Raw genomic sequence first — 26,452 nt, 5'->3', positions numbered from 1 at the left:
TACCAGAGCAGCAGTATATCCTTTACCTTCCTTATTTCATCCAGGACTATAGCAAACGATTTGTTATCCATTTTGTTTTAGAGATGAAGGGGAAAGGGAGAAAGGCAGTTGTTTCTCTTATTTTAAGCGTCCATGCAGCGTCTTTCTGGGCGAGTGTCGGTACCTTCCACCGTTGCGAACAATGGGGAGTCCGGCCGCTGGCCCTGTTGGTTCCGAGAGGGGTAAAGGGGAAAGAGCGGGCGGGTGAGTGAGGGAAAAGAGTAGAAGGGGGGAAGGAGGTGACTCCGGCCACCTACTCCATGTCGGTACACGGCCGGGTGCGGGCAGAAAACAGGTGCCTCGGTTCAGCCGGCTGCTTTGCTCACGGTAACAACCGCCCAAGGGAGGGGAGGGGAGGGGAGACGCGGGCCTCCTCACGCCTTCGGACCGCGAACTCCAGCCCAGTTGGGTCAGCGGCGGCCATGCGGCTCTGGCTGATGACGTCATGTACGCAGCAGGACCCCTTCCCAAAATATTGTAGGAGCAGTTTCCCTTTAATTGTACCACATTTTTTAAAAACTGGGGTTTGTTATTTAGCCTCCCTCCACTTTAACTCTCGGGCGGCGTTCACGTTCCCGATATGTTTTTCTGGCAGTGAAGTGGCCGCCTTACACAGGAGGCGGAAGTGAAAGGCTGAGGGCGGGACGAAGCACGAACCATGTTTAAAACACTCCGGGGTTGTGTTTATGTCAGGCAGAGTTGCTTCATCGTTGGGGTCGTGATGTTGCTTGTCTTGTTTTCCCTGTGCGTGTTATCTACCCGGTGTGTTAACAGGGTAAGTTTTTTCCAGTTGTTAATGTTTAAGAAGGAAAGAGAGGATTGAATTGAAACGACAGTGTAGATAACATCAGTAATGCACGAAATTCGTGGAGTTTATAGAGATGGGAAAGGGTGAAGCAATTCAGGTTTTGAATTTTTTTTAAAAGCAAGGAATTGTTCCATGGGGGAAATCGGGTAGTAGGGCAAATTAGTGAGTTGAGAAGCTGGTGGTGGAATTGGGGTGCATTTTCCCAATTGCTACTACAAACTATATCCTGCATTCTGTTTTGCTATCTCTGTATACTTATATATGGCATGATCTGCCTAGGCGGCGCACAAGTTTTTCTCCACCAACAATATACCAATATAGATGATAAAATGTGGAAAGGTATTGAACGGTGAGCCAAGAACTATTAAACGTTGAAAATAGTTTCAGCAGCAAGACAGCTAAGATGTGGGTGAATAGGGATGTTGCTACAACACCATGAAACTGTAAAAAGAAAATTGAGGTAGTGACAAGTAATTTTACCAATGCAGGCAGTCCTCGGGTTACAAACTGTAATGTAAATAGATTGGGTGATTCCATTCTAGGAAAGAGAGGAAATCAGTAATCCATGGCCTATGAAAACACAAATTGCTGGCAGAACTCAGCAGGCCAGACAGCATCTATGGGAGGAGGTAGTGAGAGATGCTGTCTGGCCTGCTGAGTTCTGCCAGCATTTTGTGTTTTTATTTATTTCTAGCATCTGCAGATTCACTCGTGTTATCCATGGCCTATGAGCTTGTTTCTGTTAGTAAAAGAGGAAGCTCTGAAAGAAGTACAGGTAACAGTTTTTCAGTATTTTTCCTTATGTAGAATAAAAGAGAGAATTTTCCCCAAATGAGTGTGGTAGATATCAAATGAATGTATATGATTTTAAAAATAGAACACAGAGGCATAAGAGGTGATTTTATGAAAGTGTATAAATTGTGAGGGGCATAAATTAGGGAATGACAGTTTTTTTTTCAGGGAATATGAAACTAGAGGACATAGATTTAAGGTGAAGAGGACAAAATTTAAAGGGAGCCTGAGTGATATTTTTTTCCACACAGAGTGGTGGGTATGTGGAGCGAGCTACTAGGAAGAGTGATGATTGGGGTAGGTATGTCGATAGGAAAGGTTTAGGGAGCTATGGAGTCAACTCAGGCAATTGAGAAAGTATGGGTGGATGGGCTGAAGGGTCTGTGTTCTGTGCTGCCAACTCTATACTCTGTGAAACTTAGAACTGGGTGTACAAGACTAATACACTAGGGTTCCTCAGTCTCTGCTGTGCCAGAAAACACCTAATATTCCACTCTTTCTTTTCCTAATATAATTGCCAATAAGGTTTTAGAATTGATCAAGAACAATGCAACAGTTTTGAGTGGGAGGGAAGGAGAAGCCATGATGAGCTTTTATTAATCATTTAGTTAAGACGGCCATTCATATGTGAGATTTTCACAAAATTATTTTAAATCTGTACCATGATTAATTCACTGAAAGCTATTGTCTTTGCAACAAAGTGTGATGGGGAAAGTATGTAATAGAGACAAACATTTCATTTTCAAATATAAAATAATGAACTGGTAATCACAATTTATTCATTCTCTCTCGTATCAATGAGATATAATTTTATAGATGTTTAGGAGAAGTGCCTAAAGTTGTTTTCCACGAATCTGTTAAACAGGCATCTGCTGGATATTCCTCAGGCTCAGCTAGATTTTCTGAGAAAAGTCTGTACAAACTGGACATTGAGTGGCCTAGGTTTCCAGAACACTTCACAGGTCAAGTGTTTGCTGTTGCAGTTGACCCAGTGTCTAATATTGTTTATGTAGCACAGGTGAGTCACGTACTTTTTTTGAATTTGATTGTTATAATTGTTTAATGCTTTCATCAATTCATTTTGAAAATATTACTTTGCTGCTTTTTGCAGAAGTAAGATAATAAGTAGAAACCGGACTTGTGCCATGTGACAGCAAATTGCTAGAAGTGAGCAGGAATAATCAAGGTTACTCAACTCACTCCCTGAGTTGATTATCTTATGATAGTTCAATGGCTCCAGGGAGTTACAAAGACTGATAGAGCCCGTGATGGGTAGTTTGGAATTCGATCGAATGATCTCGCGCTCTGCTGTGTCCGGAGCGCTGATTCGTGGAAAAGACCAGGCGCGGGGGTGGGGTCATGAACGACTCCATTTCAAATCCTCAGGAGAGGTTGAAGCATGGTGACGAATGCGAAGGGGGTCAACGATCGCTGCCGCCGATGGATGACAACAGTCAGCAGCTGGGTCGGCGGCACTCGGACCCGCTGTTGTGGTCATTCCTCACAGGAGGACTGAGTTGGTGCAACCACTCTCCTCAAGCTGACAGGATTTCGACATCCTGAGATTTCTGTGATTATTGGACTGTACTTTAGATCGGTCTCCTTCAGTTTTTTTGTGTTTTTATGAGTGAATTAAGGAAAAACATATGTAGAATATAAATTAAAACTGGAATGCACTGAATGTAAATGTGATAAAGGTTACACTGTGGCCTACAAGAAGGACATAGAACATAGCAATCTACAGCACATTACAGGTCCTTCGGCCCACAATGATGTGCCGACCATGTAACCTACTCTAGAAACTGCCTAGAATTTCCCTACTGCATAGCCCTCTATTTTTCTAAGCTCAATGTACCTATCTAAGAGGCTTTTAAAAGACCCTATTGTATCTGCCTCTACCACCTTCGGTAGCAGTGCATTCCATGCACCCATCACACTGTGTGGAAAAATTTACACCTGGTGCCCCCTCGGTACCTATTTCCAAGCACCGTAAAGCTATGCCCCCTCATGTTAGCCATTTCAGCCCTGGGGAAAAAGCCTCTGGCTATCCACACGATGGTCACCTCTCATCCTCCGTCACTCCAAGGAGAAAAGGACAAGTTCACTCAACCTGTTCTCTTTAGGCATGTCCTCCAATCCAGGCAACATCCTTGTAAATCTCCTCTGCACTCTCTATAGTATCCACACCCTTCCTGTTTGAGATGACCAGAACTGAACAGGGTACTCCAAGTGGGGTCTAACTAACGTCTTATACACCTGTAACGTTATTTCACGGCTCTTGAACTCAATCCCACAGTTGATGAAGGCCAACACACTGTACGTCGTCTTAACAATACTGTCAGTCTGCGCATCAGCTATGAGTGTCCTATAGAGACAGATCCCAAGATCTCCTAGATCCACCATGCTGTCATGAGTCTTACCATTAATACTATATTTAGTCTTCAAATTTGACTTGCTAAAATGAACCATTTCACACTTATCTGGATTGAAGTCCATCTGCCAGTCACCGGTCACCGACCTCCATGCAGATTGCAGACCATCTAAAATCACCCTTTGCCTTCTGTGGCAAGCCAATTCTGAATCCACAAAGCAAGGTCTCCTTTGATCCCATGCCTCCTTACTTTCTGAAGGAGCCTTGCATGGGGAACCTTGTCAAATGCCTTGCCGAAATACGTATACACTATATCCACTGCTCTATCTTCATCAGTGTGTTTTGTTACTTCCTCAAAGAATTCAATCAGGCTTGTAAGGCACGCCCTGCCCTTGACAAAGCCATGCTGACCATCCCTAATCAGATTATGTCTCTCCAAATGCTCATAAATCCTGCCTCTCAAGATCTTCTCCAACAATTTGCCCATCACTGAGTCGGACTCACTGGTCTATAATTTATTGGGTTATCTGTACTTGCTTTCTTGAACAAAAGAACAACATTTGCAACTTTACAATCCTCCGGTACTTCTCCCATCCCTATTGATGACGCAAGGATCATCACAAGAGGCTCAGCAATCTCCTCCCTCACTTCCCACAGTAGCCTGGGGTACATCTCAACCAGTCCCAGTGACTTATCTAATTTAGTGCTTTTCAAAAGCTCCAGCTCATCCTCTTTCTTGATGTCTATGTGCTCAAGCATTTCAGGCCACTGTAAGTCATCCCCACAATTGCTAAGTTCTTTTTCCCTGGTGAATACTGAAGCAAAGTATTCGTTAAGTACCTCCACTACCTTCTCCATGCACACATTTCCACTATTGCACCTGATTGGTCCTATGCTTGCAAGCTCATCCTCTTGCTCGTCATATATTTGTGGAATGCCTTGGGCTTTTCCATAATCCTGCTCACCAAAGCCTTCTTATGGCTCTCCTAATTCCATTCTTAAGCTCCATCCCAGCAACCTTATAATTTTCTATTGTTCTCACAGTACCTAGTTTCTTGAACCTTTTGTAAGCTTTTCTTAACTAGATTTTCTACATCTTTTGTACACCATGGTCCTTTAACCCTACCATCCTTTCCCCACTTCAATGGAACATACCTGTGCAGAACTCCATGCAGATATTCCCTGAACATTTGCCACATTTCTGCCGTGCATTTCCCTGAGAACATCTGCTGCCAATTTATGCTCCCAAGTTCTTGTCTAATTACATCATAATTCACCCTACCCCAATTAAACGTTATCCCAAATTATCTGCTCCTATCCCTATCCAGCGCTATGATGAAGGAAATAGTGTTGTGATCACTACCTTCAAAATGCTTTCCCACCAAGAGATCTGACACCTGACCAGGTTCATTTTCCGATCCCAGATCAGTACAGCCTCTCCTCCAGTTGGCTTACCTTCATATTGTGTCAGGAATCCTTCCTGAACACACCTAACAAACTCCACCCCATCTAAGCCTCTTGCACCAAGGAAATGCCAATCAGTATTGGAAAAGTTTAAAATCTCCCATCACAACAACCCTGTTATTATTGCACCGTTCTGGAATCTGCCTCCCTATCTGCTCCTCAATATCCCAGTTACCACTGGGGGGGGGGGAGGGGGGGGGTCTATGGGAAAAAAAAACACCCAGTAGAATTATTGCCCTTTTCCTGTTTCTGACTTCCACCCACCCTGACTCAGTAGACAATCCCTCCTTGACTTCCTCCATTTCTGCAATCTTGACACTGTCACTAATTAGTAATGCCACGCCCCCACCTCTTTAGACTTCATATCTGTTCTAATGTTTTGAAACATCTAAAACCTAGCACACTCAGCAGCCATTCCTGCTTCTGAGACGTCCAAGGCTCTGTAAAGCCCTAAACGTCATAGTTCCATATGTTGATCCACGCTCTACAAGTTCATCCGCCTTGTTTATGATACTCCTTGGATTAAAACAGGCACATCTTAAACTAGCAGGCTGAGTGCATCTTTGCTCTAACATCCGCCTATCCTTCCTCACAAACTCCCTACAAGTTGTCTCTACTTGTGCTCCAACTTCCTCATCCTCTGCCTTTTTACTTCAGTCACACCTGCCCCAGAAGTGGTCCCAATGATCCAAAAATCCCTGGCCCCTGCTCCAATCCTGCAGCCACGCATTTATTTGCCATCTCATTCTATTCCTATACTCGTTGTCGCATGGCACAGGTTGCAATCCGGACATTACTATCTTTGAGGTGCTGCTGCTCAGCTTCCTTCCTAACTCCCCGTAGTCTGCTTTCCGGAGCTCCACTCTTTTTCTGCCTCTGTTGTTGGTACCGATATGTACCATGATTTCTGACTGCTCACCCTCCCATTTCAGGATGATGTTGTGGACACGCTCAGTAACATCACAAACCCTGGCACCTGGGAGGCAAACTACCAGCCTTGTTTCTTTCTCGCACTCATAGAAATGACTTATCTGTCCCCCTAACTATGGAGTCCCCTATTACCGTTGCCCTTTTCCGTTCCCTACCCACCTGAGCCACAGAGCTGGACTCAGTGCCAGAGGCAAGGCCACTGTTGCTTTTCCCAGTTGTTTCTCCACACTCCACACCCCCCAACAGCACTCAAAATGGAGAATTTATTGTTGAGGGGGACAGCCACAGGGTGTCTCCACTACCTGACACCCTCCCTTCCCTCTCCTGACAGTCATCCGCTTCGCTGTCTCATGTGGCCCCAGGGTGACTACCTGCCTGAAGCTCCTGTCGATCACCCCCTTACTTTCCCGAACAAGCCGAAGGTCATCGAGCTGCAATGACTACTCCAATCACTGCTCTGTTAGACAGTGTCTCTCTTTTATGTTGGAACTTTCTCAGCGTCCTTGCACAATGAAAAGCTGTTGTGTCTCCGCACTTCACCCTGACCTGTGCGATGCTCACTCTCTCTGACTTGATTGGTCTGCCGCCAAGGTGCTGAGCCCTGCGAAACGCTCCTTTTTAAAATTTTCCTCCCACACTGTGCAAAGCTCATTCTCTCTTTGAATCGATTGGTCCACTGCTAATGTGCCAAGCCCTGCGAACCTCTCCCCCACCCCTCTCCCCCACCCCCTCTCCCCCACCCCTCCTCACCCCACCCACTCTCCCCCCCACCCCCTCTCCCCCACCCCTCTCCCCCACCCCTCTCCCCCACCCCTCTCCCCACCCCTCTCCCCCACCCCTCTCCCCCACCCCTCTCCCCCCCCCCCCCATATGGTGGCTCATTCTCTCTTTGAATCGATTGGTCCACTGCTAATGTGCCAAGCCCTGCGAACCTCTCCCCCACCCCTCTCCCCCCCCTCTCCCCCCCCTCTCCCCCCCCTCTCCCCCCCCTCTCCCCCCCCCTCTCCCCCCCTCTCCCCCCCCCTCTCCCCCCCCTCTCCCCCCCCCCTCCCCCCCCCCTCTCCCCCCCCTCTCCCCCCCTCTCCCCCCCTCTCCCCTCTCCCCCCCTCTCCCCCCCTCTCCCCCCCCTCTCCCCCCTCTCCCCCCTCTTCCCCCCCCTCTCCCCCCCCTCTCCCCCCCCCTCTCCCCCCCTCTCCCCCCCCTCTCCCCCCCCTCTCCCCCCCCTCTCCCCCCCCTCTCCCCCCCCTCTCCCCCCCCTCTCCCCCCCCTCTCTCCCCCCCCCTCTCCCCCCCCCTCTATATGGTGGCTCATTCCTCTCTTTGAATCGATTGGTCCACTGCTAATGTGCCAAGCCCTGCGAACCTCTCCCCCACCCCTCTCCCCCCCCTCTCCCCCCCCTTCCTGGAATGGTGAGCATGTCATCTCAGAAGAAAGTGAGTAGACAAGGATTCTTCTCTAAAGTTTAGGAGTATGAATGGTGTAAAATTTTGAAGGAAGCTTGAAGAGTTGAGGTTGGGCAAATGTTTTCTCTGGTTAAAATGTCAAGACTAAGAGTCAGTCTCAAAATATGAGATGGGGTCATTTGGTACATAGAATGAGAAATTACTTCACATTTTCTGTAATGTTTTGGCCTCTGAGGGCTGCTGCAACTTGATCATTGACTGCATTCAAAGTTGAGCTCAGTAGATTTCTGAATATTGAAGAAAGAATAGCATATGGGGATGGCAAGAAAATGATCCTTAATAATGTGAAGGGTCAACCACGAGCTTGTTATATGCTCAGCCAAATGGAGGACCAAATGGTGTACCCTGCTCCTATTTCTTGTGTCCTAAATGATTTAAATTTTCTCATAATTGCAATTAAATATCATGATTTTCTTAAACCTTACAGAGAGGAGAATCTGTACCAAAAATGTTACTGTTTACAGAAAAAGGATACTTCCTCCAAGCATGGAATACCACAACGATTGAAATGCCACATGGGATATTTGCAGCTACGAACTCTTCTGCCACATCTTTGTGGGTGACGGATGTTGGAAATGGTATGGATATATAGTGGAATGTGTTTCGAGACAGATAATTCAGTTAAAAACAACGGCGCATGCATACCAACTTTAATCGTCTGTTCATGAGTGCATGTACACATATATCATAACATCCCCCTTTTTATCAAAATAAAGAAAAGGAACAATTGTATTAACAATTAAACTCAATTTCTCTGGAGTCTGCTTTCCAGGATATTTTCATGGAATTAACTTTCAAAGCATTCATTAATCATGCCTTATGTGTCTTATGCCTGTCACAAATACATACCACTCATTATTTTCATTTTTGTACGAGCATATATACAAAATATAAAACATACTAAAATTCAACTTTAACTTCAAACTACACAACCTCAAATAAGACATGGTCCTTCTTTGAGTATAAACATGATATTAAAATGCCAAATAGTGTCACAGACTTATTGTTCTATTGTTCGTGCAATTATTCAATGTGGGACAAAGTCTTCTAGATATTGTGGCCTTTTCACTGTGCAGCCAGAGTGAGTTTTTACTGTTCTGTCTGAGTCCTGTTTTTTTAATTGCACGTTTCAATGTTTGTGTTGTGACATTAGCCTCTGCTAGTGTTTGGCTGTGCGCATTTGATGCGGTAGGCACACTGTGATCATTGTCATTAGCCTCTGCTAGTGTTTGGCTGTGTGCATTTGATGCAGTAGGCACACTGTGGTCATTGATCTCGGTTGTTTGACCTGATTTTGCCTGTTCATGTGTGATTAGCTTTTTGGGCATTTCCTCAGCCATCTTTCGTAGATGTGTGCGATTAAATCCGTAGATCCCAGAAGGGATTTGAACTACATATGAACGCTCATCAAGGCGCTGACACACAATTGCTTTCTCCCAATTCTTTTTATTTTGCACCAGGGGTTGCATGCACATAATATCCCCTTTGTCGAGTGGGGCAAGATCTTTGGCTGATTTGTTGTAATTGTCGGCCTGCTGCTGGATGCGTTGTTTCGTATGCTCGTGTTCGCATACGACTCTGGTTCCAGTAAACTCACTGTTGTAGGCAGGAGCGTGCTTGTGTGGCGATTCATCAGACGCTGGGCAGGACTGAGCCCTTGCGAGGATGTGTTGCGCCGGTCTAGAAGTGCGAGGTAGGGATCTGCTCACGATTTGTTGCTCTTTGTGAAGATCCGCTTAGCTTTTTAAACTGCTGATTCAGCTTTTCCATTCGCTTTGCTATTTTCGGGACTGCTACACAAGTGCTCAAAATCCCATTCTCGTGCAAATCTATGAAACTCCACTGATGTGTATTGTGGCCCATTATCACTAACCACTTGTGTTGGGCTACCATATCTTGCAAAATGAGCCTTCAATTTGCGAATAACGGCTGTGCTGGTTGTACCGCAAAGAAGATCTACCTCGAAGAAATTGCTGTAGTAATCAATGGTGACAAGGTACTCTTTTCCTTCGAATGTAAGTAGGTTGGTACCTATCTTTTTCCCCCGGCCGAACAGGTACCTCATGACTCTTCATGATTCTTTCTGCTGGCTCGTTTCGTATGTGCGACAAACATCACATGTAGCAATATATTGCTTGATGTCATTGCTCATGCTGGCCAAAAAAGACATTCGCGTGCATGTCTGAGGCATCCTTCTACGCCCAATTGTGACGAATGAATTCTTTCTTTCATTTGCTTTCGCTCACTTTGTGGTATGATGACACGCTCACCTTTGAAGATTAAGCCGTCTTGGACTGTGAGCTCATCCCTATAGCTATAGTAAGGTGTGAGTCGCTCTGGTAGCGTGTCACGTTCGTTCGGCCATCCACTGATGATTGTGTTTCAACGTCTGTAGTGTGTCATCTTTTGCTGTTTCTGTGCGAATCTGCTCTAGATACTCATCACAGATTGGCAGGTGTGATAGCGTGTTGACTTTGTTGAAGCTGTTCTCCTGGCCTGGAGTACCGCTAACTGCTCGTGATAGCGTATCCACTTTTTTTTTATACTTTGTGTTCTAGCTTCCATAACTCTGGAGGTAGACAATTCAATACCCTCTGGAAGAAAAAAAATATTCCTCTGCAACTCAGTTTTAAATGACTGCTCTTATCTTGTAATGTGATCCCTTGTTTGGAACTCGTGCACTAATAGAAATATCAATACGCTTATCTTGCCATGCCTGCTGAGGATCTTGTGGGGCAATATGATTGACCTTTGTTTTACCAAACTCCACGGAAAACTGATCTAGCCACTTTAGCAATAGGAAGTAATTTGGTGAATCCATTTGAGACCGTTTCCAATGCCTGGCTGCATCTTCATAAATGCAGGTACTAAAACTGTGTACAGTACACCAGGTACAGCCTCAGCAGCACTCCGTACAATTGTGACATCCTTGCTTATGGAAGTTCTGTGTCTACATTTTGGCCACAGCATTTCCAAAGATAGAACAGTAATCTTTTTTCTCAGCAATATTTTTATTGTTTTTTTTAAATCAAGAAAGCATAGTACAAAGGAGGTTTGTGCAGTACATAACAAATGTACAATTCACATCTATGGAAGCGATGCAACCATAGTACAGTCATGCTTTGGTTGCCTCCCTTCCCCAACCTACCCCTCCCAATCCCCATCTCCAAGCCATCATTGCATTAGCAAAAAGGGTTAAACAGAACCTTTATCCCCACAGAGCTGCATTGGTATAGAGAAGGTGTATTATCCGAACACATAAACAGTTGTATGTTTACATGTCTGAGTTTGTAGAATTTTACTGGAGATTGCTGAAAGTCAGGGAGTTATGTGCAAAGGAAAGGAAGAAGGGATGAACGTTTAGTTTGGCTGGAAATTCTGAAAATATTCAAGAAAGGGTCCCCACACCTTTTGGAACTTTATGTCCAGATTGAGGGTTGAATAATGGATCTTCTCAAGGCGTAGACTGGACGTGATGTCCCTAAGCCACTGAGCATGGGTGGGTGGGGCAGCATCCCCCCACCTGAGCAAGACTGCGCACCTGGCCAAAACAGAGGCAAAAGACAGTATGTGACGTTTGGTCGGACTTAAGTGCATGTTCCCCTCTCCGGAGGTGCTGAAAAGAACAATCAAAGGGTTAGGTTCCAGATTGTATTTATTTGGGATAGAGTTTGGAAAACATCTTTCCAGTATTTTTCCAAGCTAGGGCATGCCCAGTACATGTGAATAAGGGAAGCCTCACCCCTTTTGCATTTGTCGCAGCAGGGGTTAACATCTGGGTAAGTGTGAGATAATTTCGTTTTAGACATATGGCCCCTGTGTACAACTTTGAACTGTAACAGGCAGTGGCGGGCACATAAAGAGGTTGAGTTAACTAACTTGAGAACTGAATCCCATACATCGTCTGACAGTGAAAAATTTAAATCTTGCTCCCAAGCAGTTTTAAGTTTGTCAAGGGGGCTCACCTCAGAACCGCTAGCTTGTCGCGGATAGTAGATATTAGACCTTTGCGCAATGGATTCATGGAGAGAAATATATCAACAACATTTGTGTTGGGTGCCTCAGGGAAGTTTGATAACAAAGGGCTGATAAAATGTCTAATTTGCAAATATCTGAAGAAATGAGTGTTGGGTAAGTTAAACTTTGCAGACAATTGTTCAGATGATGCATAGCAGTTGTCTATAAAAAGATCTTAAAAGCGCCTGATGCCCTTTCTATACCAGTCTTGAAATGTTGGATTATGTATAGAAGGCTGGAAGAGGTGATTGTGTGGAATAGGACTTGAAAGAGAGAAGCCATAGAGACCACTATACTTTCTGAACTGAACCCATACTCTCAGGGTGTGCCTGATAAATAGGATTAGCAATTGGTGTAGGTGTAAGAAAAAGGAGTGTGGATCCAAGAAGTGTGGAAATAGAGACATTCTTAACAGAGTTCAGCTCCATTGCCATCTATATTGGGCAGTCAGATTGGTTGTGGAAATGAGACCAAAAGATGAGTTAGCGTATGTTAGCTGCCCAGTAATATAAGCGGAAATTGGGCAGAGCCATGCCCCCAACACTTCTAGATTTTTGAAGCTGGACTTTATTCAGTCGGGGACGCTTGCCCTTCCATAGGTAGGATGATATGACTGAGTCTAGCAAGTCAAAGAAGACTTTAGGAATGAAAATAGGAATGGATTGAAAAAGGTATAAGAGCTGAGGAAGGATGTTCATTTTGACAACATTAACTCAGCCCATCAGGGACATGGACAGGGTGACCACTGTGCTAGGTTCTGTTTTGTATGGTTTAACAAATTAGTGAAATTTTCTCCAAAAACACGCTTATAATTCCTTGTTACTGTGACGCCAAGTTAAGTAAATTGCTTATTCACTACCCTCTGACGCTTGTGTTTCTCCATTTATTGGAAGAAGTTCGCTCTTGTGTAAATTAAGTTTATATCCTGAAAATAGGCTAAGGAGTGAGAACATGTGGGGGGGGGGCGGTAAAAAGGTGATCGGGTTTGTTATAAAAAGTAAAAGATCGTCAGCATAAAGGGAGACTTTGAGCTCAACTCCCTAGGACAATAATCATTTTTAAAATAAATCGGAGGCGGTGAAATGTAAACTATTTTTTTACTTTGCATGGTGAATGTCAAGTATTGCATTTAAGAATAGATGGTCTTCAAAAGCAAGGTCAAATAATTTTAAAGGGAATAAGTTATGTGACCTTGCATTGTTTGTGTTATTTAATTTTGTTTTAATTATTTTAATTCTGTATGTTAATTTTTTAAAATTTTCTTAAGAATATTAGCTTTTTTAATATTTTTTTCTTTTATATTCTTTAAAAGTTCCTCTGTTGTATTTGTATGTTTAAATGTAAAGACATTCACAAACATTCAATTTCTTTGAGACCTTTACAGTTTGAGTTTGGGGATAGGATCACATCAGCAATCAAAGCCATTATGTATGGATAGCTGTAGGTTTACACTGAGAGATGGCCTGCACTGGAACATAACATCCATCCACTTGGTAGAACAATCCATCTTGGGCTACATTAGACAAGAGAACATGTTGAAGATTGGCAATCTCGGAGTCTGTGGGTGATCTGCCCAGTTACCTATGTGAACTTGAGTGAAGCCTTTGATTTAAAAAAAACACAAAATGCCATGCGATTTAAAAAGCACACCAGTGTAAGCAACGTAGAAATTATAAATAATGTTTGAGAAGAATGGGAAACTTACAACAGGTACTAGTTTGAAAAATGAGTGCAAAATGGGGAGACTTAAAGAATTCAGCACAGATGGTTTGGCTTGTGGGACTTTATTATCTTGCTGATCAACGTTGGAGAAAGAGTTAATCAAGATTACGAATCTACATTAAAAATGTTGCAATTTAAAGATAACACTAAATTTGGATTAGGTGCGAAAACATCTGTTAATAACACTGATTGCACTCAGGCGAGAAACACTTTAAGGCCCGTGCTGAGGATGTAAAAGGAAGTTTTATGTGTCTTTTTTTTGTTCTAGGGAAGTACGGCCACACCATCAAACAGTACAACCCATTTGGAGAGCTTCTTCAAACTCTGGGAACACCTGGGCATCCAGGTTCATCGTTAGATCCATTGCAGTTTGATCAACCAGCAGAAGTGTACGTTTCCAGTAAGGGGAACGTGTATATAGTGGATGGTGATGGAGGCTTAAACAACAGACTAATCAAACTGGACCTAGGTATTTGTAATTCATTTGTTAACAAAAAAAAGCTTTATTTTGGATGTTGTTTTATTCTAATTTGCCTTTGCCTTATCAATTCTGGATTAGTGAAGGGCTTTGCAAAGAGATTTAATTTTCCTTGCATTTTCCCTCTGCATTCCTAAAGTATATATCATATTAGGATAGCATCCCTTCAGCAGTGAGCTGGTCCAAATTCAGTTTTTTAATTTTGCCTCTCTCAACCTTAATTTTCTGAGTGTAGTTTGGTAAATAGTGCTTATATCTACAGGATTACTTTTAAAGCTGTGTACTCTGAATTCTGTAATTGCTTATTTTCCTTGCCTATTAGATTTGCCCCCTCTCCTGGTCCTATTCTCCAATAAGTAATTCCAAAATCCAGCTTTGATACTGAGGAGTGATCTATGATCAGATAATTCTGTACAATTAGGACCGATCTGAATGAAGAATTCGGAATTTGAATCAGGTTTGATGTCACCAACATAGACCATGAAATTTGTTAATTTAGCAGCAGCAGTATACATGTATGTGTACGAGTAAATTGAAAATATTGCAGAACAGAAATAATGAAAACAAAAGTGAGGTAAGGCAATTGTTACCTTTTGGCTTTGTAGCAACCTAGGAGATACTCTGCTGAGAAACAGAAGAAGTACATGGGATAAAAGCGAAAATTAAATTAAAAGATTTGTAGTATATGTTTTAACATCTGCAAAAGCCAGTTGTTTGTAATTATTTTATCATTTAGTCTTGTCATTTATCATTATCTTATCATTTTAGTCTTGTATCTGGAACATGGATGAATATATTCATCTTTGCATTCCTTTTCTCACCCAGTTGAATTGTATGTCACTGAACATAAATAATTATTGAAAATAACTTCACTTCTACCCCATGTACCTTTCCCTTGCAGGCTTTGGTATCGCTTGGATGAAAGGAGAAAAGGGAGATAAACATTCCCAGTTTTACATTCCACACAGTGTAACTGAAGATAATGTAGGGCGGGTAAGTCTAGGTCTGTTACGAGTTGAAAATGAGCATTTTTAAACAGTACTTTTTATTAATCTGAATTTAATTACATCTGCAGTTTGACAAACCAATAATTAACTTGAAAATAACAGCAGTGAGTCCCATGGCAAAGCCCTTTCTTGCTGAGTTCCCGAGCACTTTATTGGAAAGTTGCCTCTTCGACCCTGTGCTAGGCTGGACTTGTATCGTGGCCCATGATTTCTTTGGTTTTATTGAGATTGTGAGACAAAGAATATGCAGCAATTACGTATTTTTGTTTTAATTCCATTTTTAGTATTTAATTTCAGTTGCAACCATTTTCAAGCGGTAAAAATGTTTAAATATTTAGTCATTTTTATGACCAGCAAAGCATTGTCACTAGTTCTGCATTTTGAGAGTGGGTCTGCTGCTGGAAGCTCTCTTCCACACAGGTCATGATGTTGGGCTGTGTGAGTGCCTGCATACAAGAACAAGGCAAACATAGATGTGGAAAGACCGTAGGCAGTAATTCAAATTGAGTCAGTTCAGTCGCCCAACAAGTCCAGCCTCAACCGCTGGGAAATTTCAATCTGACTCTGTCACTCTGTATTAATCCAAATGAAGCCACTCTGGGGTACTTTGCACCGTTAAAAAGGTCTCTGGGCAAGGGGTCAAATCTTCTGGGCATTGAAGGCTGCATGGAAAGTGCTGGACTACAAGCAGGTTCCCACTTGTCAGTGTGGATGTGATGGGTTAGATGACCTGTCTCCCTGCTGTATGACTCTGTGACATTGGTTGGTCTCATTGTAGACAGCTGTTGATGGTAGCAACAACCATTATATCAAGGTTGCAAGCTTTAAACAACTTCCTGCCAATGTTCGTGAGAATTTGGAACAGAAATGGGTCATTTGGCCCTTTGCATATATACTCTGGCATTCAGTAAGGAGACAATAATTCAGCAAATGTCTTTTTTCAGGGCACATAGTACGATTGTAGTCCTATCTATAATTCTGTTTATTTTAGATTTGGGTAGCTGACAGAGGCAACATGCGTTTACAAGCATTTGATGCAGAGACAGGTCAGTGGATAGGAGCCTGGTCCAGTTGCTTCTCAGATGATGGTCCCTCCTCTGTAAGGTGAGTGTGGCTATCTGGAGTAAAATCAAATTTTGTAGAACATTATTTTTAAAAATAATATGTATTTTTGGTGTTTATATGTTTTTAATTCTGACACATGCAAGTGCTCAGTGCAGCCTGTGGGGAAAGTGTTCAGGCTCCACCTTATCCCTTTATACCTAAATATTCAGAATGAAAATACTGGCTATGGGTCCTCTTTGAACACACAGTTTGAATCATTTTTTTGATTCTTTTAATAACCTTGCAGTCCAAATACTTAAATGTTTCTACTGTACAAAGCTGGCAGAGAAATGAAGTTGTATTGGATCTTTGCTATTTGTGAAGATTTTGGTGTAGGGTTATAATGAGTGGAATTTGCATTCAGCCCCTATAAATAAAATGTAAGTAAGGGTTATAAATTCATAATCTAGAAATTCTAATCATGACCATGATTAAAAGTTCAAAATAGAATACGAGCTGATATGCCAAGGATGATTAGCAGTATGTATCTGAGCCTCCAAGTTTCCTGATTTTAATTAATGAGAGTGTTTTGGGGAGAGCGTTGAGCAACTTTCTTCTGGTGCCCCTCCTTTCCTTTCTCCCATGATCCACTCTCCAATCCTATCAGATTCCTTCTTCATCCCTTTATCTTTTTCACCTATCCCCTCCCAGAGTCTCACTTCATCCTCACCCACCCTTCCCCCATTCCTGGCTTCACCTATATCCTGCCAGTTTATACGCTTACCCGTCCCCCCCACTACCTTATTCTGACTTCATCAGGACTGGTAGGGAAGGGGGACGAAGGGTCAACTGTTTATTCGCTATAGATGCTGCTCGACCCGCTGAGTTCCTCCAGCACTCTGTGTTACTCTTGACTTGCATTAATCTTCCCTGCAAAGAGATGCCCTCCCAATGATCTTGCAAATTTTTAACAAGACTTTTTCTTCCCCTTGCTGGTGTCTTCCAACACTTTCATAAACCAGTTGCTATTATGCACCCATCAGAATTTTGGAGCTTTTATTCATTGTTACAGGAAAATCTGTTAATAAGTGCATAAAATAGTAAAAACTATTATAAAAAGGTTGCTAAATAAAGTAAACTTTATAATTTTGTTTTTAACATTATAGGTTGACGTATGACAACAAGTTCTTCGTTGTGGCCCAGTTGAAAATCAACAGAGTGCTGTTTCTATCTGTTCCACCAATAGGTGACATTGGGGTGTGTAACATAGCTGATACAATCCAATTATCTGATGATGTAAAGCCCCATCTTGTGGATGTTAATCGTAAAACTGGTGCTATTTATATTGCAGAAATTGGTGCACAGCAAGCACAGAAATTTGTACCTAATACCTGAAAATAATTCTTAAACCTTCCATTGCTGCTATACTGGCATTTTCACACTGGTGGTTTCAAATGTACGTCAGATTTAAAGTGTCACTGTCATGGGTGAGATGGCATGATGTGAACCCCGAGCAGACTATTGCAAAGCCAATAACTTTTCTTATATAATTTTTCATTTGCACTAGATGTGATTTTAAAACCAGACTTTTAAAGTATTCCAACTGAGAATTGAACCAGTAAGACTCCAGGTTCAATTCTTCACTTGAATTGAGTTTATTAATCTTGTGGTTACATTAGGAGCAATATTAATACATTCCATTACCTCTGCCTCAAGTTCAGAGAAAAACTTGAGGTTCCTACTAATGATCTTTTGGAGATGAATGGCAGTAGATTTTGAGCAAAGAAATTAAGTGCCTTTTGCAACAATCTACAGATGTCTGCTAACACATGGTTTAGAGTTTATAATTAACTTCTTGAGTGAAGTCCACTTCTTGTGGAGCTATATGCCAAAGAGGAGTTGGTAAGCAGAGAGAGAGAGAGAGAGAGAGAGGGAGAAAAAGGGAAAAGAGAAATTGAGGGGATGTTTTAGAAATGCACTGCTTTTCCCAACACTGCTCACCATGTTGAAGTTTTATTTTGAAATTGATTTGTTGCATTAATGTAATGGACATGCCATAAAATTTTTAAAATGGCTATTTGGATTTCTGAGCATTATTGTAAATGGGTAAAAAGTTTTGATAATTAGTGTCAATGAAGTGTTTTATTCTGTTTTTGCATCTCCTCTCCTCCCCGGCATCACTTATCCTCATTTTGCATTTACACCAACATTTTTTTTCCTATAATCAACAAGCTTTTGCCTATTATCTATAACACCATTTCCGTATCCCATTGAGATCACAAGTGAAGTCAAATACATCTTTAAAATCTGGGATAAAATTATTTAATGTATCTGCAAAGGAATTGAATTTCATTGACTCTGAATAATACCCCTCAATTCAGCTGTAATATCCAGTTACAAAATCAAAGAAAAATGTTGGGAATACCATTCAAGCTAGACAACATGCCAAATTCAAGGATGCTTATCAGAACTCTTTCCACAGATGTTCTCTGGCCTGCAAGATTTTTCCAGCTTTTTTTGTTGTTTTTTGATACAAATTTACAACATCTTCACTTTTAGTTTTCACTAATATTCAGTTCTTTGGGGGAAAACAACATTTTCTGCAAACCAGATACTATCTTTGTAGAAGATCAAATTAATAAGTTGAGGCTCAAGGTAGGTCAACTGTCTTTGACTAAATAAACTAACAAACTATAACAAGAGCAAACAGGAGGAAATCTGCAGATGCTGGAAATTCAAACAGCACCACACACAAAATGCTGGTAGAACACAGCAGGCCAGGCAGCATCTATAGGGAGAAGCGCTGTTGACGTTTCAGGCCGAGACCCTTCATCAGGTCAGGACTATAACTATAACAAACAATTTATTGACTGAAATTGAGTTTTGCTATTTTAATTAATATGTCAGAACAGCAAATGTTTTATTTCTTGAATCTTCCAATGTAAACAGTTGCTGATAATCACTATAATGAAATGTTTCCCTCAATCTTTAAGATGACTACTTGGATAAATGTAAACATTCAAAAGCTTCCTGGCCTTGGGATTGTCTGTCAGTAAAAAGTTAAAGTATCAATGAGCCTGACTCTTTTTCAAGTGCAACACAGCCCCTGAAGCAATTGTCCCTCATGAACATTTGCTTCTTGCACTTGTGTGGCATTACAATCGTGACAAATCTTGACCCCATCTTGATTTTCCGAGAGGATGAAAGCTGTCTGATTGAAGGGGGATTTTTGTTGTTCCAAAGCAAATAATTTTCTAGTTTTCAGCACCCTGTGTACTTCAAATAGAATAGAGGTGGGGTAAATAATACAATAGTACTGTTTTGGGTGGGGACAGTAGTGCCTACAATTTGTTTTATTTAGCTTGGACCATTAATGTGTTTCGGACATCTGTAGCACATTTTTCTCTTCAAATTTTAAGTTTACAACTTTGTTGTTCTGTTCCTTGGTTAACTGTTTTGATGCAGTTTCTAAATGAAGCACTGGGAATTAGAGTAGGTTCTCAGCTTGGATCCTTATGAAGTGCTGCACATTACTTATCCACTCTTGTATAGCCAGCTGGTTAAAACTGAAGTAATTCTAAGCACTTAGGAATTCAATATGATTGACCATTATTAGTGTTGGTAAGTCTTAGGTTTTGAAAAGCAAGTTTGTCTTACAGTCAATAGGGTAACTCAAGTGTTTGGCATTAGATTTCACTCTGCTGCTAAATCATTGATACAGCAATTGTGAAATATTTACATGATTGATAGTTTTAAGTCCTGAGGAATTGTGTGGAAGCTTGCAGTCTATTTCAGACAATGTCTAAAATAGATGTTGGTATCTGTTGTGATTGGATAAGGAAATATTTTGGTTTTTATAAAGAGCTAATCAAACTAGGAAACCACTAATCAAGTAGGTGCTAATTTTAAGGGAAAGCATTTATTACTTATTTTGGATTATTAATATCTCGGTAATAAAGTTACTTCTGATGCATACTAAACATAATCACTTCTGGGAACCTGGTATTCTTTGGAATTGCCAATGAATTACAAAATTTAGAATATGGTAAGAGGTGGTAACAAAGGGTTAAAATTAGGATAGCATCATTATAGTGTTTTTTTGGTATCAGAATTATGATTTTGTTTTGCTTCACTCTTTTTATTTGGTTGGTTGATAAGTCAACCATGTTTTACCATAAATAGCATTGGTTCCTGAGGAAAGGTCTTGACCTCAACTTTAACTGCCTGTTTCCCTCCAAAGTTACTGCCTAACCTGCTGAGTTCCTCCAACATTTTGTGTGTTGCTCCAGAATTCCAGCATCTTCAATCTTTCTTGAGTATAATGAATGAACTAGCAGGTGTAAACAGGAACAGAGTCAGGAAGCAGGTAGGGATGAGAAGAGAGAGGAAATGAGTAATGAGGTATAAGGGAGAAAATAGAAAGAATTCTGATCCATTCAGTCTTTCATTTGGTTTCACTTTCTAGTTTTTATTTTGGATTGTTCCTCCGATCACGATTCTTAATGTTTTGTCTTCCTTTATTTTAGAAATTATCCATTGTTTTACTACATCATTTTGAAATACTTTCCCATCTTTGTTGATGGCCTTGTTTAATCCTAAGTGTTTTATACTAAAGAGTTTTATTTGATGTAAGTGGTTAATTATTTTAATTGATATGAATTAATATTAAATTTGCCGCATACCATTCAGAGAACAATTAACTTCATGAGATCAAATATGTATATTAATTGAAATGTGACTAAGAGAAAAGTTTCTACTTTTGAGAATGAGATTTGTGATTATTATTTTATTTAAAAAGTGAAATGTTTTCTTCTTTTGTTAAACTTGGTAAAAGTTTCTCAACCTAATGTTTTAGAAACATAGAAAACCTACAACACAATACAGGCCCTTCAGCCCACAGTGCTGTGCCAAACATGTACTTAAATTACCTTGGCTTTACCCATAGCCCTCTATTTTTCTAAGCTCCATGTACCTATCTTAAAAGACCCTATCATATCCGCCGTCGCCAGCAGCCCATTCCATGCACTCACCACTCTTTTTTTAAAAAAACTACTTGCCTCTGACATCTCCTCCGTACCTGCTTCCAAGCACCTTAAAATTGTACCCTCTCGTGTTAGCTATTTCAGCCCTGCGAAAAAGCCTCTGACTATCCACACCATCAATGCCTCTCATCATCTTATACACCTCTTATCAGGTCACCTCTCATCCTCCATCACTCTAAGGAGAAAAGGCTGAGTTCAGTCAACCTATTCTCATAAGGCATGCTCCCCAGTCCTAGCAAAATCCTTGTAAGTCTCCTCTGCACCCATAGCTGTTATGTTACCTCTTTTGGCTCTTGAACTCAATCCCATGATTGATGAAGGCCAATATACTCTATGCCTTCTGAACCACAGAGTCAACTTGCACAGCAGCTTTGAGTGTCCTATGGACTCAGACCCCAAGATCCCTCTGATCCTCCACACTGCCAAGAGTCTTACCATTAATGGTATATTCTGCCATCAGATTTGACCTACCAAAATGAACCGCCTCACACTTATCTGGGTTGATCGCCATCTGGCACTTCTCAGCCCAGTTTTGCATCCTATCAATGTCCCACTTTAACCTCTGACTGCCCTCCACACTATCCACAACACCCCCAATCTTTGTGTCACCAGCAAATTTACTAACCCATTCCTCCACTTCCTCATCCAGATCATTTATAAAAATCACAAAGAGTAGGGGTTCCAGAACAGATCCCTGAGGCACACCACTGGTCACCAACCTCCATGCAGAATATGATCTGTCTACAGCCACTCTTTTCCTTCTGTGATTAAGCTAATTCTGGATCCACAAAGCAAGGTCCCCTTGGATCCCAGCCTCTTTACTTTCTCAGTAAGCCTTGCATAGGGTACCTTATCAAATGTCTTGCTGAAATCCATATACACTACATCTTCTGCTGTACCTTCATTCATGTGTTTAGTTGTAACTGATCTTAAAAACTAATTCGTTATCTGAAGCATACTCTAAATTCAAAGCTACTATGCAAATGCAAATTCTTACAATATCTGGACAATAGTTAACCCCTTCAGGGGCATAGGCTGCCGACTGCAGCTCGCCGGAGTCCTCTGTCCCGGGCCAACCTGGTGGTGGTCCTGCTTGATCAGCCTGTGCTTTAGCAGCTTTCACCACACGCCTTCACGTGTTGATGTGCATCATGATGGACAAAACGAATGAGGTGGAGGGTACTTCAACAGGAACCCTGGAGTGCTGTACACCATGATGGGAGGTAGGAATTGAGTTTACTGAGGAGGGCAGAACACTGTTGAGAGGCCAACCATATAAAATCACCTGACACTTGTAACAGCTGCCCTGCACCAACTCAGCCGTGGATTCTGCAGGTTCTCGCGGAGCAGTTCGGAGCCCCAGCAGGACCCATGGGAGACGATGGTGCTCTAACACTCCTTTGTCAGGGAAGACCTCATAGCAGTGAGACCATTAGACGTGTGACGTGGCCTGACGCTGAGGTGCTGGGCCATCACAGCCCTGCGGTCAGCAGTCAGATAGCGTGCCAAACCGAGCAACACAGATGCTGATGGACACCCAAGCCACATCTGCACCATCGTCAATGCTAGGGGGGCAACCTTTGGCCACCTGGTGGTGTGGTCTACACTGGTAAAGAGGCGCATGAAACCGCGGGAGGGGGAAGAGGACCAACCAGGTCCACGTTGACATGTTAAAACTTGCTCGGGGATCTCAGAAGGTGTCAATGGTGCCCAACTGTGAAGGTTAATTTTTGCCCACTGGCACTCACCGCAGGCTCCACTCCAATCACACACGTCCTTTCTGAGGCCATGCCACACAAACTTTGGCACAGTCAGTTTCTGTGAGGCCTTATGGCCTGGATGTGAGAGGTTAAGAACAGTCCACATCCAATTTGCAGGCATTGTGGGGCAAGGGCGACTAATTGAGACCTCACACGGGAGAGAAATCCCAGCTTTTCTGAACTTGATGTCAGACAACTGCAAGCCCATGTCTGCTGCCATGCTGGCATAGCCAACCCCTATGTGTATGGCCTCAATGGCTGGCTGAGAGAGACAATCAGCCATGGGCACTTTCTTTCCCCCTTGATGTGTTGAATGTCAGTCATGAACTCATATGTAGGCTAGGTGGCATTGCTACCATGGTTTGATATTTTGGCCTTTGCATGCACAAGGAGTTTGTGGTCGACGAATGCTGTGAAATGGCAACCCTCTAGTAAAAACAAAAATGGCAGACAGCCAGATAGAGAGCAAGAAGTTCACAGTCAAATGTGCTGCTCTTCCTTTTGTGGGAGGGAGGACTGGTGCTACCAGTTGAAGAAGACATGGCTTCGACATGTCTCTGACCAACAGTTCGTGGACAGTATAGTCTGAAGCGTCAGTAGTAATGGCTGTAGGTGCATAGGGGAGTGGATACAACAGCAGGGTCCCTTTGGAAAGAGCTAGTTTGGTCTGGTCATGTCCACTGACCAGTCAAGCATGCTATTGGGACATTGCCTTTAAGGGCATGATACAGGGGAGTGTAAGTTCAGCAACTCGTAGAATGAAGCTGTGATACAAATTCACCACACTTCCAAACTCCTGTAGATTTTCAATAGTGTGGGGCAGTGGGAAATCCATAATTGCACTGGCTTTTAATGGGAGCAGTTCATACGTTCTGCAGAGATGCAATGGTTACGAAAGTTGATGATTGAAAATCCAAACTGGCACTTAGCAGGATTAGTAATCAACCCGGTTTGAGTGTTTGAAAAGTGTGCGGAGATGAGATACGTGTTCAGATTTGGATGCACTAACAAACAAGTAGATCATCCAGGTAAACAAAATCTAAGTTGTTTAGTACAGAGTCCATCAGCCATCGGAAAGCCTCTGCTGCATTTTTCAGTCCAAATGGCATGCGCTGAAAATCAGAAGCTAAACGGAGCTATCACGGTAATTTTGTGAATACCCTCCGAGCACACAGATAGCCCTTAACTAAATCGACTTTGGAAAAGAATTGGCTTTCTAGCTAAACGTGCTGAAAAGTCTTGGATATGTGGGACGGGGTAACGATCAAAGGTGGTAACCTTGTTAAAGTGGTGGTAATTGCCACATGGGCAACAACCAACATGTGGAGGGGCAAAGCCCAGGGGCATACAATCCCAAGCCTTTCCATGTTGGCAAACTCAACCTTTGCAGTGGACAGCTTTTCTGGGTCCAGTCTACGCACGTGGCATGGATTGGCAAGCTTCTTGCCCCCATGTTTGTGACTGGAGTACAGACTGTGGGCTTGGTGAGATTCAGGAATTCGCCCAGCAATCGAGTGAACCTGCATGCGCTGGTGCCTGCGCTTGACAGAGTCGTGGGGAACTTACTGGGGGAGCAGGGTAACGACCCAAGTCCTTGACATTCATGAGCCGGCAATTCTTAAGATCAACCAACAGTACTTGGGCGCACAGGAGATCTCCACTGAGCAGAGGTCTAGCCACTTTAGCCAGGATGAAATCCAATGTGTAGCGACGCCCGCTAAAGCAGAGCGTCACCCGCTGTGTCCTGCAAGTCTGGATCCTGCTGCCAATGGTGGCCTCCTTCACACATGCTGCCACACAGGAACCGTCACCCTGAAAGGGTGTCTGTAATGAACAGCCGATGACCCTGGCAGCTGGAACCCAAATGTTCACTGATAGCCCGATGCACCGGCACTTCCTGGCATTCATAGCAAAGCAAGCGTGGTAAAAACACAGACCAGGCATTGTCTGTTTCACGGCTGAGGGTGTGCGTGTGCTGGAGGCCCTGCTGAATGGACTTATTGAGGCAGGGAAAGGAGGAGGAATTATCCATCTCTGCCTGGCTGAGTGTAGACTATCAGCCATTTTAGCAAGCTCTCTATATTCAATCATAGGTGTATTAGTGAGGGCTATGCAAACTTGCTCAAAGCATTTTCTGCATAAAGAAAGTTTATAAAAATAAAACAAGGGTGGTGATTTCCTAGGAGCAACAGCACGTGGTCCATTAGCTCTGAAGGCCTAGCGTCACTGAGGTCGGGCAAGGAGAGCAACTGCTTGGCCTGCTCAGACTCAGAAGTCTGTACTAGCTAAGTCTTCAGAGTGTGATATTTGTCACATTCCCGAAGATGTTCAAACAGACTCACCACTCTTGCTACTGCAGAACTACTGAGTGGCACTACTATGTTATAAAAACTGATGTTGTTCGCTGAGATTTCTCACAGCTCGAATTGGACTTCTGCTTGTACAAACCAAGCAACGGCATTTCGCTCCCAAAACTCGAGCAGTTTCAAAATGACTGTGTTGGCCGACATGTTGAATAACTCTAGAGCAACAGGGTCAACAATGTAGGTTTTCATAAATAAAGTTGTGGAGGCATTTTAAACTTCAAGGGAAACCATAACAATTTCTTTATTGGCCACCAAGCACAGAACATAAAGAAATGTAAAAAAAAACTTCATGTTGTTATGTCATCAGCCTCTTAAAGTGAACCCCAGCTCAATGTCAGTGTTTGTAAATAATACAAATGTTTCCACCCCTTACATTACACTGCACTATCAATGGTTTTACTAAAAGAAAAACTTCTAGGGGGGGGAAAGAAGTACAAAAGGCTAAGTTATTGAAGCTAGAAGTAAATTAGAGGTCTAAGCTAAAATCATATTTGGTGATTTTAAATTCAGATCATCTGGACTAAAGAAAGTAGCAATATTGACCATAATATGACTGAATTGTTATTAATATTCTCTTGGTCCAACATGAAATATCACTGATTCAGACTAAAATGGCTTGGCAAGCAAGCAAATTGTACCAAATCAATTTCCTTTTGGAGGGAAAAAAAGACTAGCCAGCTGTTGCCTAGAACATGTCTAAAGTACATAAGTATCAACTGAGATTCAAAACGTTACCAGCAGTTAGGCCTGTATCACAAATTAATCAATTGAGTCAAGCAACAACTTTGATGATAGATCTGAAGCATACATCCCTCGGTTATGGACCTGTTTTTTAGGGGAAATGGGTGCTTTCTGTTAATCAGGCTATCTTATAAAATTCTAGACTTCTGTCTGTCTGTTATATTACAATGAAAACAAGCCTAGCCTAGACACTCTCCCCATAATTATAATTATGGAAGGCAGGTATCCCAACTTGTCTTTCCGGTTTTGCTACTTCGAAGGATTCCTCTGAATGGTTATAGTTTTGTACCATTGCACAAATGTTTGCCCTCCCACAACGTATTATCTCAAACTTATAATACTTTTTAAAATTCCCATTAAATTTCTTGCTGTACACCAAACTGCTAATTGTGATAGAATCAGTGACGT

At 42.3% G+C, this 26,452-nt stretch overlaps 2 protein-coding genes across 2 annotated transcripts in view; one reads left to right on the top strand and one right to left on the bottom strand.

Moving 5' to 3' along the window:
• proser1 (proline and serine rich 1) overlaps nucleotides 1–468 on the bottom strand; it is a 37,454-nt gene extending 36,986 nt beyond the window's left edge. The window contains exon 1 of the mRNA XM_059964033.1: nucleotides 27–468. Within this exon, the coding sequence (XP_059820016.1) occupies nucleotides 27–71 (45 nt within the window). The 5' untranslated portion in view covers nucleotides 72–468. The remainder of the gene's footprint in view (nucleotides 1–26) is intronic.
• A 202-nt stretch (nucleotides 469–670) lies between these two features.
• Nucleotides 671–20,904, top strand: LOC132391172 (NHL repeat-containing protein 3-like). Its single transcript, XM_059964032.1, has 7 exons — nucleotides 671–814; nucleotides 2,505–2,657; nucleotides 8,295–8,445; nucleotides 13,875–14,075; nucleotides 14,986–15,077; nucleotides 16,083–16,195; nucleotides 17,302–20,904. The coding sequence occupies exons 1-7, from the start codon at nucleotides 698–700 to the stop codon at nucleotides 17,528–17,530; spliced, it is 1,056 nt and encodes a 351-aa protein (XP_059820015.1). The 5' UTR covers nucleotides 671–697; the 3' UTR covers nucleotides 17,531–20,904.
• The last annotated feature ends 5,548 nt before the right edge of the window (nucleotides 20,905–26,452 follow it).

This window comes from Hypanus sabinus, chromosome 3 (assembly GCF_030144855.1).
Source record: "Hypanus sabinus isolate sHypSab1 chromosome 3, sHypSab1.hap1, whole genome shotgun sequence".
NCBI lineage: Eukaryota > Metazoa > Chordata > Chondrichthyes > Myliobatiformes > Dasyatidae > Hypanus > Hypanus sabinus.
Note: the sequence above shows the minus strand (reverse complement) of the source record. Positions and strands in the feature narration are given on the sequence as shown.

Excerpts from the sequence above, each read along its gene's own strand:
- LOC132391172 (XM_059964032.1), top strand. The coding sequence starts at position 698 with ATGTTTAAAACACTCCGGGGTTGTGTTTATGTCAGGCAGAGTTGCTTC. Across the intron at positions 815-2,504 it reads CTACCCGGTGTGTTAACAGG|GCATCTGCTGGATATTCCTC; the intron begins GTAAGTTTTTTC and ends TCTGTTAAACAG. Across the intron at positions 8,446-13,874 it reads GGTGACGGATGTTGGAAATG|GGAAGTACGGCCACACCATC; the intron begins GTATGGATATAT and ends TTTTTGTTCTAG.